The sequence below is a fragment of the Haliaeetus albicilla genome, chromosome 8 (assembly GCF_947461875.1).
Source record: "Haliaeetus albicilla chromosome 8, bHalAlb1.1, whole genome shotgun sequence".
Lineage (NCBI taxonomy): Eukaryota > Metazoa > Chordata > Aves > Accipitriformes > Accipitridae > Haliaeetus > Haliaeetus albicilla.
In genome coordinates, this window is record NC_091490.1 from 13374554 (window position 1) to 13392857 (window position 18304).

The window sequence follows — 18304 nt, forward strand, 5'->3', positions numbered from 1 at the left end:
TACACACTAGACAGAATGAGCCTGGTGTCTGAGAAATAACTGAAACTGGGATTATATTATTCAGGGGATTGAGTAAAAAGAGTTGAGAAGAAACTGTTCTATTGTGTGCTTTCTGCCCAGTGGGGTCCCAAGTATTGCAGTACATGTACTCTGATCTGAAGTGTGTCCACTTTTATCTCTCTCTCTTTTTTTTTTTTTAATTTATTTTAAAAAACTGTGAATGAGCAGCCTCTTAGACTTAGTGTCATTAACAAATAGTAAACTTCATCAGTCTTGTGCTATAGGATCCTGTATTCACAAGTATGGTAATTTTCTTCTTGCAACTTTCATCTAGGCTAGTCATGTAATATAGTGAATGAAATAAAATGTTACAAAAGCTAATACACCATGCAAGTCGTCCAGCTAAGAAACTGTTTAAAGTATGTCTTATTGTTTACTCCTCACTGAATATGTATACAAAAAGGTTTATAACTGAATATACACTTTTTTGTTTAAATGTCAGCAACATCAAAATATCTGCATTAAATTATCTAGAAAAATATAAAGATTGATTGAGATTTATACAGGGGATGTTTCCATGTTAGAGAAACATTTCTTTTGTTAAGAGACTATTTACATTCATGAGAACTGAAAATTAAGAAGGAATAAGATTTGTTTCTGTGCAGACTTTCTAATTAATGTTGGTTTAGCTCTCCCAAATGGTAGGATGTGTAAGTATTTAAAATATTGATGCAGACAAATTTTGAGACACATTACAGTCTGGTATTCATCCCTGTATATAGTTTCATACTTCTCTGTCATATCCTAATGTCATGTAGAATTTCTGAAGTCTCCAATGCTAAACTTTAAGTTTTATCAGGGGAAAAATAACAAAATCCATTTATCTGCAGAAAGGGAGATTTTACAAGGAGCACTTACTGACAAATAGCGCCTGTATTCTTTTTTGTCTTGAGCAGGTAAAGGAGGGAGGAACTTAAGGGGAACAAATTACTTTTAGATGTGCCCTTTAGAATACTCTTGGCCACTGAGCAGACTGCCTTACTTGATGCTTAAGAAGGCTAAAACTCTATGCAGGTGCTTTATTGTTTTTCAGTATTTTTACAGTGAAATTTATAGAGCCACAGAAATTCCAATTTGCAATAGTCTTTCCCTCAGAGAATGCATATTGTTGGATCTCATGCCTTTAACAAAAACTACAGGGGAACTGAATCCCTAACACAAGCTTCCTTTCTACAAGCTGATAAGTAGACATTGTGTTTACATATGGCTAGATTTTTTTCCAAAGCAATTATAACACATGCCTTGATTCCTTTCTGTTGTAAAAATTCCTTTTTCTCATCGCACTGTTCTAGTTTGTGCAGGTTCTTTCTTGCTAAGCAACACACAGAAAAACCTTTGCTGTTTTCTTTCTCAAACAATATTTTCTTACATAAGAAAACAAAAGAAGGCCACACTTTTTTCTTTCTTCCTGTAGTACAGTGTATTTAAAGAGAAGGAAAATAAAAATCAGATGGCATCCTAATGAAGGCCAAGAAATCACACTACAAAATCTGAATTATTCTCGGGGCAAAGGCTGTTTAGAACAGCTCCCTATGAGAAGCACACAAAGCTGACTGCAGTGTTTTCAAGTTCAGAACATATCTGCACAAAATAAAGGAAGTAAAAAATGGTATTCAACAAACCAGGAAGATAGAATATGTGGAAGTCAGGTAGTGGCATCATACAGGGCAGTATTGCTGCTTCCTGCTGTGGACGTTTTGATTGAAGCATGCTCACGTAGAAGAATGAGAGTTTAGATTCCCCTTTAAATATCTGCAATATTTTACTTCTGATTTGCAATAAATTATATGACTAATCCACTGTCCTTCTCATTGCTTTATGATTATCACTTGCACTGCACATCTTGGCTGCTCTTAACACTTACAAGGCCCTGATATATAGCTAAACATTTCTGACTCCATCTGGTACAAATAGAAGTGACACAGAAGTGCTCCCCAGCCAGTTTATTGCAATTTAATGTAAATCTGTTATAATGCAGCTGATGAAAAGTGCAGTGGCTTCCATGAATTCTGAAAGCTGTGATTGGGTTGCGGCTGCTGCGCTGCCCTCTGAAGATTTGCTGGGTTTAATTTTACATTACACAGCCATTAGCTGACTAAGATTCCTCACTGAATCGCATTGCCACAATACTTCTTTTCTTCATCATCCTTTTCCCTTTCTCCTCACAGTGACCTCATTCACCCAAGTTTTCCACCTCAGCCTTTTGTTGCTTTTATCTTATAAAGTGCAGCCTCCTAATACATCAAAACAGATAGATCCATGCAATTGGCCCCTGTAATGTACTATTTTGTTAACTCTCGTGTGTGGGAATACAGTAATATCCCTTCAAATTTGCTATGTGCTCTTCATGATTCTCACTGTTTTCTGTGTCCAGAAACTGAATCAAAGCATGGCAGCAGTGCCTACAGGCCTCGTGCATGGGCACGTAGGCCTTGTGTGCTCGTGTTCAGTAAAACTGTCTCTGCGTCTTTCCCAGTATGTTTGCTGTGTAAATATTGTGGTTTCTTCTGCTCAACGTTTTGAATTTTAGTTTCTGCAGACTGTCAGATGAACCTCCAGGCAAAGAACAGGTTCATCTTACACGGTTGCAATCAGAGCTTGCCTTTCACCCCTCCATCGCCATTGCAACACATGTGATCTTATTGCCATCATGTACAAAAGTGGTCTTAAATGTGCACTCAGCTGGTTGCTGTTAGTTGGTTGTATTTGTACACAGGAATTGGGGTGATCGGATTCTGTCATCCAGCACTAAGTGTTACTATATGCTTATGTAGTCCCTTAGGCAAATCATTCCCCCCCCCCCCCATTTGCTGTACATATTACTGTTTAGAGGGACAGAATTACATTCAGTAGGGTGATTAAACTGTGGCAAATTTGGTAAAGCTAGAATGTAATTAAAGTACAGTAAAAACACCTGTAAATGATCTTTGTTCCATTCCCCTCAGGAAAAATCTAAAAATAACCTTTACGATGGAGTATCATACCTAGAATCCTTACATATGCCAACTAACATGTTTTGTCCTGAAGTAATTTGTCTAGAAGTAATTGACTGCCGTATTTAAAAAATAGCTGAAAATGAGGGGAACATCATATTTCTTATAAGTTTTTCTCCTGCAGACTATGGAGTTACCCAGGGAGAAAGCTGATATCTTTCTGTGGTTACATTCACCAGTCCAACCAACTGAATAGGTTAGAGGTGGAAAGCAAAGGCTAATTAGATACAGGCTTCAGATCTGTTACATTATTAACAATAGAGGTCATCTTGTCCTAGATAATAATGCCTCACTTTCTAAATCTGTGAACCTGGAATAAGGCAGAATGTTGGCTTCACTGACTATTTATTCTAAAATATTTAAGGTTAGAGTATGAGTTCTGTTGCATGGGAATGATTTAAAATTAATGCACAATAAATACAATCTGTAGTGATCATCTTCTTCACAATAAAATTTGTGTGGTATGGCTGCAGATGGCATTTTCACTTTGTGTGTTTGTTGTGTGTTCAGAGAACTGATGATTTTGAATGGAGGCTTTGGTGTGGTTGTTTACATAAAATCTTCATTCCAAATACAAATAAAATTTAAAACTGATAAATGTGGTTTTGAAACTTAAAAAAAGCTGATTTTTTTTTTGAGCAAAACTGATTCATTTCCAACCAGTTCTAAAAGAAACTCTCAAAACCTCTGAAATGCAAATTTATTGAAACAAAGTGGTCCAGTCACCTGTCTTCTTGTGCTCCTGCAGCAAGGTGTCTACCAAAAAAATAATTTCACATAAAGCTTTCTAAAATGTTTTTCCTTCATCCTACAATAGAATATATGTATTTTTTTATTAAAACCAGTTCTTAGTTTTAATAATTGATTTTAATCTTTTCATTACAGAGAAAGTCCATTGTTGCTGTGAGTTTCGTTGCAGCATTCCTCTGTCTGATCATTGTTCGTCTCACAAATGAAGTAACTTTCCCTTTGATCCTAAACTGCTTTGGACAAACCAGCGTCAAATGGATACCTTTTTCTAATGGCCAAAGGCAGCCTCTGAGAACTCATTATGGATATATAAATGTGAAAACACAAGAGGTAAGATCTGGTATCAAGAGCACAGAAAAGTGGACCAGTAGACCGCTCTTTCTCTGATCCCACATAACTGCTTTTCTACCAACCTGCCCAGTGTAAAAACTAAAGCAAGCAATGTTTCTGAGCAAAGTGTCTTTTTAAAGTGTGCTACCGTTTGAATGACAATTTAATTTTTCTGATTAATTTAAAGCCATCAGTCCCTTTAACTCAAAAGGAAATTTTCTTGTGTGTGTTTGTAATAAAGTCCTAAAAATGTTTAATTTTGCCTGGGGTACCCAAGGAAGTAGCTCATTTGTGTTTGTATGTGCATGGAAGAGGAAGAGTGAATGATTTGTGAAATGAACATATGTGAGTGTAGAAAATTTATAAAGCTATAGGTTTACTTGATTTTTCTGAAACTATTACATTAACACTTGGTAGGTATTTTAAAGCCAGGTGTGTACTTCCAGTCTGTATTGTAGAATGTTTTGGCCTGTATCTGCTTTGTGAAATACTTGCCGTGCGATGAAAATACTTGTGTGACAAAGTTAGATTTTACAGGGACTCCTGCTTTAAACTGTCTTAGTTGGCAAATTATCTAATGACATTGTTGGTTTTTGGTGGTAGTGGTGCTTCCCCAGATTCTTCTCTCTCTCTCTCTCTGTGCTATTTATGAGAGACACAAACTTGCAAAATAAGCTAATATAAAAAAATAAATTCTTTCTAAAAGTTGTTTCTGATCAGTTATAGCACTGTCAGTCATGAGAAATGTTATCAGGCTTCCACTTACAGCTACTTACTTTTCTTTATAACATTGCAATTCTTGTATTCACGAATGAAATTCATTCACATAACAGCTTTTATAGAGAATGAAAATACTTACCACTTCATGATACTCAGTCCTATAAGTGTATTGGACAAGTTAGTTATTATTTTACCTTGGGAGTGTTAAATATGAAAAACGGAATGAGAGAGGGTTATAGTTTTTAGGAGGCAGCTTCTTTTAAACTTCTGTATCTTTTAATTGTTGTCCATGTAAGAGGTAGTGCTGAGTATATTGGAGGCTAAAGTATGTTATCTATACAGAGCAGCAAAAGGACAAGCACCTGGAAGGAAATCTGTTTGAGTTAGGGTGTGAATCCTAGTCCCAGTGAAATGAATGGGAGCCGCTCTTGAGTTCAAAAGGGCTAAGGCTCTATCCAGCATATCTTAAATACAAAAGGACCAGGAACCCACTAAAAATGAGAGGGCAGTGTGTTCTGCGTGTCCCTGGGTTATTGCCACAGCGGCAGGCATGGAATCTGAATGAGGTAGAGCTGCCATGGTCACTTGATCACTATCAGTCTGAACTGATAACTGGAGAGGAGAGGAGCATGCTAATCCATTTTTATTCACCATTGCCTTCATCAGAGGTTAGATGTAGCTTGTGGGAACCTTAATTCATTCTTAAATTTGCTAACACGCTTGGAAGTTCTAACAGTAAATGGAAATGAATGTCCTGAAAGTTGGTGACCAGTATAGATTAGTAAGACATTTGTCTCAATTTAGCTTAGGTCATGAAGGACTCCTTAAACTTAGTAACTTTAATTGTTTTCCCCCTTGTATTTGCAGATTACATTAATATTTGCTAATTAAAATGATAAGGAAGAAACTGAACATGCCTTGCTAATTGTGAATGGACTATCTTCTGACTTAATTATTCCCTGTGCAAGGGAAGTTTTATTGTATTGCCCATGTGAAAAGCTTTTACACAGCTTGTGTTCCTCACACTCGTAGGTTTCTCAGACTACAATTTTTATAACACAGATTGCTTTATAAAATAAATGTTTGTATACTATTTGTATTAAAATGGCCAGCAGTTCTCAATTGTTCATAGAGATTAAAACTACAGATCTCTCACTTCTACTCAAGTGCCAAATATATTGAATTTCTGCTCATTTCATAGAATTAAGATCTTATTTTCAAGTTTTTTATGCTGCTATGGTATGTAAGATAAGCAGAAGGCCCAGACTGTGAGTGCAGCTAATGCCCTAAACAGTTGTGGCCAAGGTTTTTGCAAAATGGGACACATGCCATCTCATTAATGGGCAAGGACTGAAAGGTGAGGCAACTATACCATAATGAATTATCAGAAAATTATGTGATGGAAGGGAAGATAGGAGAGAAGGCTTTTAAAGACATGAATTTTGACTTTCTCTTTTATTGAGAGAATTTTTGCACAGCTGTTGAATGTGTTCATATTCTTCTAGAGTGTCCTTTGAAGCCTGTCACCCCACTGGGTCCTACGTGTCTCCTGCTGTCTGATAGCACTCCTTCCTGTTCCTCAGCCACTTCCAACATCCTTGCCCATCTTTTCTTCACATTTGTTCTGTGTTCTCCTTTACCTGTTCCTCTCAGGCTCCACTCTGAGGCCTGGGTGCATGCAGCATGCCAGGGGTCTCTAATCCTAGTTTCTCAGAGTACTTAAATAGTACATAGACAAGGTCAATAAAACAGAGTAATTAGAGTAATTTACCACCAACCCAGTCAGTCTTCTGATGTGACAGGGAAGCTAGAAAATCTAGATGAACTACTATTCTACCTCTCCTGTCCCTTCCTTGCATACTTACTTTCTGAGGAAAAAGGAAAAAAAAACCCAAGACTTTAATCCACAGGGAAAAAAGTTGAAGTTAGGAGGAGCTGATTTCTTTTGGGGTAAGGCTGAGTGGGGTGAGACTTGAAAATGTTATGAGATGATGGAAAATCAATCACATGGTGGTTAAGACTGTAGTGATCAATGATTTGAATTAAAGATGATCAGGAAATATGGTGATATGAACATCTGTGTTTATCTCAAATAAAAAACAGTGATGCATATATTATTAGCTATGATCAGAATAATGCTGTAAAGACATATTTCAACGGTGTTGTGTATTTGACTTGACAGGATAGTACTATGGAATTTTTATTATTAAAAAGTCTGAAAAAATTTTAAGATTGCTATAACTAGATTGTATGGGGGTATTTAATATAAAATGCAGAGAGACACATAACTTAATCCCTAATTAAGGCCATACATAATACAGGATTGTTGCTATGGTTTCCTTGATTTGTAGCTATAGCAACAGCTTTGGAAAAAACTGACTTTATGTACAGAAAACATACTATATTTGAAATATAAATAGATGTGAAGTGTTGTACTATACTGGCCCATTATGTCTAGCCATATTTTAGTTTGACTTTTGAGATATTTCTGAAATGATTCTTTGCCTAGAAAATTTGTGTACAGTGCCTACCCTCCCTCCCCTCCAGAGAAGACAATCCCTTAGTAATCCTCCACAATGTGATCTCTTTTCCCTTTTCAATGTCCACATCTAAGGGGACTCCCTGAGATTTGCAAGAGACTATGGCTGCCTGTTTTGCAATATTGCTCTCTTGCTCAAGTACATGAATTTTGACCTTTCAGCGAAAAGGAGGTGTATGGGCAAGATGACCTTTCTGTCCCTTATTTTCTCCATTTTGTACCTATGGATTTTTAGTGATAGGTCCCATGAAATCCATCTTTACGAAATGTCACGCCTGTCACATGTTAGTTACTTTTATCCTATTCCTGGTATTTTTTCATAGAAAATATTACTTTGGTACAATCCCATGGTGGTTACCTAATTGAAACCTATTGTCATTTGAGTAAACTTCACCCTAAACCCCAAGGTGATGTAATGATTCTTCTTGTGTTTCAGAAATGGGCAAACAGATAAAAAGAAGCAGGTATAGAAAATATAACCTTCCTGCTTCTTTCGTACTACTCCTACTCTACAAAGAGTTCTGGCAAAATTAATGAACATCATGTATTTAAATTGCAGCATTATGACATCAATTTAAAACCCATTAGCAGTTTGAAACTTTATGCTAGGCAAGTCTAATAGTGTTCTTGGATATTTGATTGTGCTTCCTGAAAGGTGAATATTGAATAGATTTTTACTGTACTGTCAGTATTAAACTAATATAGCATTTTCTTACATACGTAAAATCTGAAATATAGCTGCAATAACACTTGAAACATAATTATAAGAAGTATATTCAAGTACTGTACAAAGATTAAAACTGTTCTTGGAAAAGGGTAAGTTCTGAGATGACCTAAAATCCCTACATTAAACTGCAACTGTGAGATCTAATGGCTTCATCTAAAATGAATTCTGAGGGAGAGAAGAGCTTTTGTGTCATGAACGTTGAAGAATCTCACAGTATAGTGATGAGCACTAAATAAAAGGAACATGCATTGTAGCAGTTAATTTTTTTTTTAAATATACTGTATTGTAACTGAAAAACTCATCAATGCTGTGTTGATATTGAAGAAATAAATTTGGATCATATTATCACATACCATTTTGTCCTGTAACCTGAACAAACTAGTATACAAGCATTAACTGCTTGCCAGTTGTGGCACACACAGCCACAGATATGTGTGAACATACAGCCTAAGTCTAGTTTCTTCTTTTTTTTTTTTTGCCAGAAGTTCTGTGGTAGAACTCAGCTGAAATGAGTGGAGGTTTCTACAAATGAAATATCCCAGATATGAATAAAAATAGGAGGAGGCTACAGACCTTATACATATTTGTGTAGTCTTTTTTTTTTTTTTAACAAAGTCATTGCATTAAAAAACAGCAGCACTGGAAGTATAGAAGAAAACTAACGTAAGATGCAGAAATGTGATGCCCTATCTGACTGTAAGATAATGCACATACCATTTCAACAATAGCAAAAGCGTAGTTTTCAAACATGTTAGGAGTAATCATAGAAAGGACCCATACCAATCATGAGAGACCATGTTCTTATAAAACTTGAATAACTAAATTTAAAAATGCACAAAGAAAGCCAAGAATGTGATGGATGTTTTAATATTAGTTTCTTTCCAGATATGGGAAGTAAGAAAAAATCAAAACAGGACTGACATTTTTATATGAAATACTAAAAATAAGTAAACCTAGTGATCAACCTGGGAAGGTTTAAGTTTTCCCCCTGTTAGTGATGGATGCAGAATGACACTTTCTATGAAGAGAAACTTGGACAATAGTACTGGGCTTCATGTCAAAAGAGAAGGTACCAGTCTGTGAACTTGCATGGTGTATTCAGCTGTTTGTTTCATGCTCTTGCTGGGATGAACTGGGTCCTAGAGAGACTAAAAAGCTATGTCAGCTGGAACTCACTGTGGCAGAAAGTTGCTTTAGTATTTAATTTCTGACACATTCATGACTTCTATCCTGTCTTTTCCTTTGGGATCTTATTCATTGTTACAGCTTAAGAATTGATAGGATATTTTGTTAAGAAAAGGTCATCTGTTTCATAGTCATTTATCATAGAATCATAGAATGGTTTGGGTTGGAAGGGACCTTAAAGATCATCTAGTTCCAACCCCCCTGCCGTGGGCAGGGACACCTTCCACTAGACCAGGTTGCTCAAAGCCCCATCCACCCTGGCCTTGAACACTTCCAGGGATGGGGCAGCCACAACCTCTCTGGGCAACCTGTTCCATTGCCTCACCACCCTCATAGTCAAGAATGTCTTCCTTACATCTAATCAAAATCTACCCTCTTCCAGTTTAAAGCCATTACCCCCTGTCCTGTCACCACATGCCCTTGTAAAAAGTCTCTCTGGTTTTCTTGTGGGCCCCCTTTAGGTACTGGCAGGCTGCTCTAAGGTCTTCCTGGAGCCTTCTCTTCTCCAGGCTGAACAACGCCAACTCTCTTAGCCTGTCTTCATAGGAGAGGTTCTTCAGCCCTCTGATCATCTTCATGGCCCTCCTCTGGACTTGCTCCAACAGGGCCATGTTATTTTTATGCTGGAGGCCCCAGAGTTGAATGCAGTACTCCAGGTGGGGTCTCATGAGAGAGGAACAGAGGGGGAGAGTCACCTCCCTTGACCTGCTGGTCACACTTCTTTTGATGCAGCCTAGGATATGGTTGGCTTTCTGGGCTGCAAACGCACATTGCTAGGTCATGTTTAGCTTCTTGTGAACCAACGCTCCCAAGTCCTTCTCCGTGGGGCTGCTCTCAACCCACTCGCCACCCAGCCTGTATTTGTGCTTAGGATGGCCCCAACCCATGTGCAGGAGCTTGCACTTGGCCTTGTTGAACTTCATGAGGCTCACACAGGCCCACCTCTCAAGGTCCCTCTGGACAGCACCCTTTCCCTCCAGTGTGTCGACTGCACCACACAGCTTGGTGTCCTCAGCCAACTTGCTGAGGGTGCACTGAATCCTACTGTCCGTGTCATCGACAAAGATGTTAAACATTTATGTTAAATCATTTATATCCCTTCTAAGACACAATTTTATATTAATTGCTTAGTCACATCATTTCAGCCTTAGTAATAATGTAATAATAATAATAGTAATAATAATGGAAGTAAAAATAAACATGACATATATCCTTCTGAATATTTTTCTGCTTCTGCTATGTAAATTTTCAGGAACAACTTTTCTTGGAAGTATTACAGAAGGATTGGCTACATAACATTTTTAATGACAATTGCATTGCTTGTTATGCTTCTGAGAGAGATTTGTATGGTGGGTTGTTGGTTACTGTCCCCCCACCCCTCTGTGTTTGCTAACCATACTAGAGTTCCCATTCCTGGCTCTGGGAGCCATAGGCACACACCTGAAAATAAAATTCCTGCCAAAGACTTTAACCACCAAGTGAGCAACTCCAGGAGCACATCTTATATTACAGAAATAGGCCTCACTAAACAAATTATCACCATAATCCCCACTGCCCTCTTCCTCTTTCTAACCCCCTTTTTACCTGGGAGAAGAGAACTGTCAGAATAAGCTGCAAGGTCCACTTGAAACTACTGAGACTGTGGTGAACCTACAGGAGAGAAGGGAGCACAGATGATGTGTGTCCTCAGTAGAGTAAATCCTGCCAGCTCAGCCTTTTTCCTTCTGTATATATGGAATTAGCTTAGGTTTTTAAAGCTGCCACAACTCTGATGGTGTCTCATGAGGAAAAAGTCAAGTGCCAGGATAAATATATCAAGTATTCTATACAAAGGAATTAAATCTGCTCCACACAGAGCCTGAATGTGATGAGTCAAGCAGTGCTGCCTGTGTGGCAGCTCTGCTTTTTTTAAAAAAAGACTAAGGGACTTGAGAAGAGATTACTATCAGCCAGTTAGCTGTGCCATCAAAAGTCAATCCCTAAAGAATCTGGGCTGGTAGAAATAAATGTCTATGATGCACAGTCATGGGCTGGATTGATCTGTTGAACAGAGCTTACAGGTTATACTGGAAAAAGTGCCTGGTGTCATAGATTTGCCATCCACCTTGTTTATATGTAATTTTCAGAGATTTCTCCCACCTCCTTGAGGATTTTTTTACTGCTAGCGAAGGGGAGGTTTATGTTAGATAATATTAGACTCCATACAAGAAGGTGCCAGTTGTGTTTTCCATGTGAGAAGTGTGAACAATGCCTCTCCAAATGAGAGACGGAACACTGTGAAAATTGACTTGACAGCATTTGGAAAACAGAGACAAACCTAAGTTTTGCAGTTAGCCAGCTTGACAGACAAACTTCTATTGGTAATTTTTTTTTTTTTTTTTAGTTAAATGACAGGTGGACCAGACAAAGTGAATGGAGTATTCTTTGGGCTGGTAAAGAAAAGAGCAGAGGGGTTTGGTGTAATAGCTTCTTGAATGAGACCAAACTACTGGGGAAGACAGGAAAGGTGGGCTTGCTAGAGTAATGAGCAGGTGAGAGTGAGGCTTGTGGTTAAGGGCAGGAAGGAGGAACTTACTGCTCTTACTCTGGATGAAAACTGAATTCTTTTACCATGATGCGATTTTAGCTTTTGTTAATAATAGTTGCTGAAGGAAGGATGGGCTGGTTTGCTTTAATAGCAAGCAAGGTGTCTTCTGGGTGTTCTATTTCATTGGTTGGGAGAGTAGTGCCTTACCACTTACTCACTGAATATCCTCTCACTATTGCTGTTTAAAAATTAATATGCCTCCATTGTAAGAAGTTCAGTGTCACCCTCCTGAGTTTATACCTGGAGTCTATTTCTCATGGCAATTCAAGGTATCTTTTGTAGCAAAGTGTTGCTAGTTTTGGATGCAGTGATGAAGGCTAAGGTACACTTTGTACTGGTGTATAAAATACACCACAGAGTAAAAAGAGTGAGTGAAAATGGAATTTTGCCTATATAATTGTTTCTAGACAAGGGGTTTCTGCTGGCTATGGCAATCAGCGATTTTAGCTCTTTGAGCTCTTGCCCAGCATAGCTATTCTGGCAGAGACGTGCAGCACTGAGCTGACCCAAGGCTATTAATACTTCCCTGCAGGGAAGCAGCGTGCCAGCCACACATACATAGTCACACATACGTGCATGGGTGTGCATGTAAACACAGCAGCTAGAACTTGCTCAAGAGACAGACTCCTAACACTGACAATCATGCCAATTACTAGTTAGTTTTAAAGCCACAGCCATCTTCCTTGAAAGTCTTTGCTTTCCAAGTTTGCTCCCATGGCCATCTGTCATAGCTTGCATTTGGCAGCTTCAGGTTCTGCTGCAAAACTCTGTGGATTGAATACATAGTTTTCTCCTTTTTATTGTTCTCTGAGTTGGTGGAAACTTTCTATCACATGAGCCTTTTCCCTTAGGCTTTTTGTTATATTAAAATGTGAACCTTAGATGCATTTTTGAGCTGTTAATCTGTGCTATCTGCTCTCAGATCAGGCTGGAACAGGTGGACTGGTGTAACTGCTGCATAGAGAGAAATGAGCTCAGAGACCCTCTTAAAGCAGATGCAGATTGCACCAGCAATAATTGCTTTTCTGGGGATAGTCTCTCTTGTCTGGCTGAATACATTAAGCCATACTACCAAATATATGTTATTTGGTCTGTAAAAGGGCCTGTATGACTGTCGTATCAAAAACCTCATGCCCCTTACTGGCATTACTATGCTGGCAGTGTGTGCATCTTATAGCTCTACTTGATAGAGTTACATTATCTGTAACAAGGAGCTATATTTTCTGTGGGTGTAGCTGTAAATTTTGTCTACTCATTATAAATAATTTTTGAACTACCTCTAAACCAATAGGTGATATTACCACCAACGTTGAAAAGTTCATGGTAAATTGTGTCCATGGGACTGCACCCTAAAATGACAGCCAATTCAGTCTGTGGGGTGGGGGGGAGAAAATTATGTTCTGTGTTATTTGCAGTATTTCTTTCCTCCATCTTTATTTTTCCTTCTCTCCATTTGATATATTTTTCATATTCAGCTAGTCAGAGATTACAGTAATCTGTTGTTTCCTGTCACTCAGAAAAGCAGTTGGCATGCCCATTAGATGAATAAATACAGTGTTAAACGAAATTCCCAAAACGAGTGCAGAGAAATTACTAGAGTGATTTTGGGATTGTCCACTTAATAACAACAATTTATCCTCCATTTTTATCCCCAACCCCAGGGGTGCACTTTACTGCCTTTACGTTGTTCATACCAGTCAAGTCCTCTTTTCTGCAAGTAATAGCATCATTTTCGAAGTACAGCTTCTTGAATTTGTCTTTAAGAGTCTCTTGTAATTAGGACCCAGAGTTTTGGATTTGAAATTGATGGAAATGCCACAGGTCTTAGATCAATATTTCTCCAGGGGACAGAACCTGCTAGCGCCAGTTAGAGACTGCAAAGAATGCTCAAGGGCCTCGTATTAATATTACACCAGCCAAAGTGCAATTTGGTTTGCTTGATTTCCCTGGTTCTAGTTCAGTGATGCTACCATGCTCCCTCCCTTCTGCCTTTTTGCGTACTGGTCCCTGGGATTCATGTTTGTAAAGAGAAGATATAATTTCTGGAGTGCACCAAGTTGAAAAAGTATTTTTCTAAGCTTTTCTTCTGATGCCTTCAGACTCCTGTGAAATGCTTGACTGCATGCACAAGAGTCACCCCAAAGTAGTGCCAGAGCAATACACTGAAAGTATACATCAGTATTGGCAAATATCCTACAATAGAAATTAAACACCAAGGTGAAGGATAAAGTTTGGCCTTTAGGTAAAACCAATAATCCTATATTTGATGACATACAGTATATTATGGAATTGATCAATGACAGACAATTTTGTTCTCAGGTGTTTTTTGTGTAATTAATTTTATTGATTTATTAACATTGTCTAGTTTACAATACAGTTTCTCCTATCATGTAGAAGATTTGTAATATCTATCTTATTTCCTGGTAGCTCTTCCATTTTAGATCCAGTGCATGTTGTCCAAAACTGCTGGTTTTTTTCTTCAGCCTCCTCTCCAATTTGCCTTGCCCTTCACTGCCCAGAATTTCTTTCACTAGATCATCAGATTACCTCTTCTCCAAAAATATACTACCATTTAGGACAGCTTTGAAGGCATAGCTTGGAGATTTAGGAGATGAGAGGATGTTCTTAGGACAGCTACTGGTGCATTCTGCAGAAGGTTTGGTTCCTGAATGGATTCAAGATGTAGCCCTAAGATGATGCATTATATTGATCCAGTCTTCTGGTGGCAGGCTTTGGAAAAGCAACTGGAAATAGATTTCAAACCAGAAGAACTATGGCAAAATTGTGTCTCAGGTCAGAGCTCACGTACATTTTTAAGTTTCTTCCCGATGTCTTTTTACAAGCATGACTTTTTTCTTAGATGGAGTGAGTCCCTAAAAAGTTTATTTGCAGCCATGCCAGTGTCTCCCAAAAGCTAAGTACAGGCACTTTTCAGTGTTTTTGAGGCTAAATAGGCTCTCTAGTTAGAAGCCAGAGAAATGTAGTTTTCTCAAATTCATAGTGGATGGTCTTCCTTCATTAATCCTCTCAATGGCAGACCTTGAGGGAGTCCCACAGGAGAGTGTCTTGGAGGTAGATGGACCATCCTGTAGGAGTCCCCATTCAGGTGAGTCCATTCTGGAGCTGTCCTATTCATTTCTGTCCCACTTGGCCCTTGGTGTTGGACACACCTTGTCATCACCAGTATCAGTGACAACTGATGGAGCTGATAACATTACTGTAAGACAAATAATGATGATTAGTGTTGATCTTTTACTCAGAAGAGAATGGGCAGAGGAAGAGGCTGGAACTCTTACGAACTAGCCTCAGTTTCTGTCCTGCTGCTGGCATGGACCAAAGTACTCTTTACAGCTTTAGGTTCATCGTGTTTGTAAAGGATTCATGTTTATAAAGAGCAAGTAACACTTTTGGATCAAGTCACTTCTGCTCATGTTCAAAAAGTAAAACGGGGGCAGTCAGATTGACTGCCATAAAATGATTTGGGATCTACTATCCCTGATAGATTATCACTTATTACCATTGTATTACAGCCAGAACTTTATTGTCAGAACAATAACAACAACAATAATCTTTGCACTACACTAATGCTTTATTCTGATTGACAAAGGATGAGGCAATCCAGGTACTGTGACAGCAGTGTTGGCACATATTATATAATGATATATAACATCTTCCATAGGCTGCCATTAATTTCTGCACGAATTCTGTCTGTCTTTGATAAGCATGTGTAACTCCTAATAAATTATTTTGGAGCTGAGCACAAGAATAAAGGAGAAATGGACTTTTGTAGGTATGGAGGCTGGTGATAGCTGAAAATGAGAAGGCAAAACTGACAGATAATTGTAGATGAGAAGTCATTTTCAAGCAATGGATGGGGGTGATATTGTTTCCTGCTTAAAATGAGTTGCCATCTCTGCTGGCCTCAGCGTGAGGTAAATTCTGTCGTGAAATCTAAAATATTTGTTATGTTCAAGCTGTTGATAATCACATAGGAACCAGCATTGTGGAGCTCCCTCCACTTGCTTTTAAATGGCTTGCTCCCATTCTGGTGGGTGTTATCCACTCTTCATTTCCTGGGGAAGAAATGGCCTTCTGTGAGGTCGTTTATCTGAATAGTGCAGAAATCGTTTTCTGCAAACCTAACTATTATCATAACAGAATCCTTAAAAAAAAATTACAGTGACACTCTGAGGTTTCTGAGATTAGTGTCTTCCTTTAAGGCCTTTATTTCCTCTGGTATTACTTCCAGTCCTGTTCACTGAAACTACAGTGCATGTCTACCACGAATATCATGAATAATGCATATATTTTTCTTCTAGTTTCAGTGTGTGCTAAATAGTTGCATATACAAAAAATAAAATCTAGAGCTGAAAAAAACCAATTTGGCTGCTCATCTCCCTGCTAGTATGTGATTGACCCATATTCCACATTAACTCAGGTTTTAACCTGTCTGCTTTTATATTTACAGTTCTTGGGTCTTTGCCCACATCTGTTGGAAGATCATGCAGTGGACTAATAGCTTACCACTTCAGTTTTTCCTCAGACTGAGATATGGGAAATATTACAGCTGTTTATATTTCTTTATTTCCTGCTTCTTTAAAGATCTTAAATATTTCCACTTCTCATTCTCTTCTTTCTTCCAGTGTATACAGACACTTGAAGTTCCACCTTTATCACCAAGTTATCAAGCAAAACTCTTCCTTATTTTTCCTAATTAATCCACGGCAAAAGCCTACCCCCTCCTCACTTCTTGCTATTTCAGTTTCCTAGAACTTGGCATGGGATTCAGCTGTAATGGAAGAAAGGAGATGACATAACATTACCTCTGCTTCTAGATATCAAATTACCTGGGATTTATTTTTCCTATAATGTCCTGGATGTTTTTTCATGAGATGAATCACGTCATGCTTTCCCAAGACGATGCCCAGCTTGTTACTTTCTTCATGCTTTTCCTCTCTTCCTGCAAATACCATTTAGTTTCTTCTGAAGATTGTTTGTAAAGATAAGGCAGATTTAACGAGGAGAAGATCACAAAGATGTGTGTTGTATGAGGCCAATTAAAAAAGGTTTAGAACTAAAAGGCAAAGTGATATTTTTGTTGGTTTGGTTGGTTGCTTGGGTTTTGGTTTGTGGTTGGTGGGTTGGGTTTTTTTGTTTCGGTCCACGTGAGAAATGTTACAGTGGTTTGAGTTATTCTTGGAAATAGGATTTTTGGCCATCGTTTTTTCCATTCAGTCTGCGGTAGTGTTCTTGCAGTTTCAATGTGTTTGTTCATTAGAGGAACAGCTTTCATAATGGCATGTGCCAGATCTGGTAAGAAATTAGTGGTTCATTTTACATTCAAAACACCTTATTTGTATATACATTTGTAGTTCTCATACATTCAGATTAATTGTCCAATTATCTAGGAAATTGTATTGAGAATTCCTGAAAATCAGTCTTTTTATCAGTCTTTACTAAATGCAGAAATGCATCTCGTAATTTCCTTTCACTCACTAAGCATGTCATTTTTCTTTGAAAAATCTATTTTGTCTGGCAAGATCTTTATAAACATAAATATAATTTTAGCAACTACATATCATTAACAGGCACTTCTACGTTAGATGTGACTGAGTAGATATTACTGCATAATACATCTTAAAATCTGTTTGAATTTTTAAATTGCTAGAGGATTCATGAATGTAGCATTTTTGTTTCTTTCCAATGTGAGTATCTCTATATATAACCATTAGTTATTTCTGGATGCAATGAAGTATTTGTCTACCTAAGGATGTCCTAGATTTCTACTGCTTTTTTGTATTAGATAGGATAATCTTTAAAAAGTGTTCTACCCAGAGATAGCATCTATTATTTAATGATCTAGGTGACTTGGGAGGGCAAATGTGTTTCTAGATTGCTTGTTTAGGTTTGCTCCAGTATCCTGTAAATGAAACCTCATGTTCTCATGCTTTGTGGAACCTGTGTGTGTGTCTGCAAGACTCCTTTCCTGTTAAATAGATTTGGTGTTTTGTCAGGTTCGCTGCCCAAATTCTGTCGCCCTTTGCAAAGCACTGTTCACAGCTTCCTGCAATAGTTTAAGAGCAAAGGAGTCTGAAACAGTAGTATTTGTGGCTGTAATATAAATTTTACTGTGAAAGGGTGCCCAGTTTCATTTTGCAGCAGAAAATGGGCTTGACATGAGCTTTAGTCCATAGGTAATAGGTTCTTGAAGGCTCAGAGTGTTACTTTCAGCAAAATGCTAATCTGGCAAATTGGTGCATTTAGCAGTCATCCACAAATGCACCCTTTTGTGTAATATGCATTTGATTGTAACAATTATGGATGCTATTTAATGGTGCCATCCTTAAACCTTCTACTGTGATACTACCTAGAGAATTTGTTACTGATGAAATCATTATACATTTCATTACAGA

At 38.0% G+C, this 18304-nt stretch overlaps 1 protein-coding gene across 1 annotated transcript in view; it reads left to right on the forward strand.

The window, feature by feature from the left end:
• Window positions 1–18304, forward strand: part of ST6GALNAC3 (ST6 N-acetylgalactosaminide alpha-2,6-sialyltransferase 3) — a 230440-nt gene that overhangs the window by 99934 nt on the left and 112202 nt on the right. Inside the window, exon 2 of the mRNA XM_069788984.1 lies at window positions 3939–4133. Coding sequence (XP_069645085.1) covers window positions 3939–4133 — 195 coding nt within the window. The remainder of the gene's footprint in view (window positions 1–3938; window positions 4134–18304) is intronic.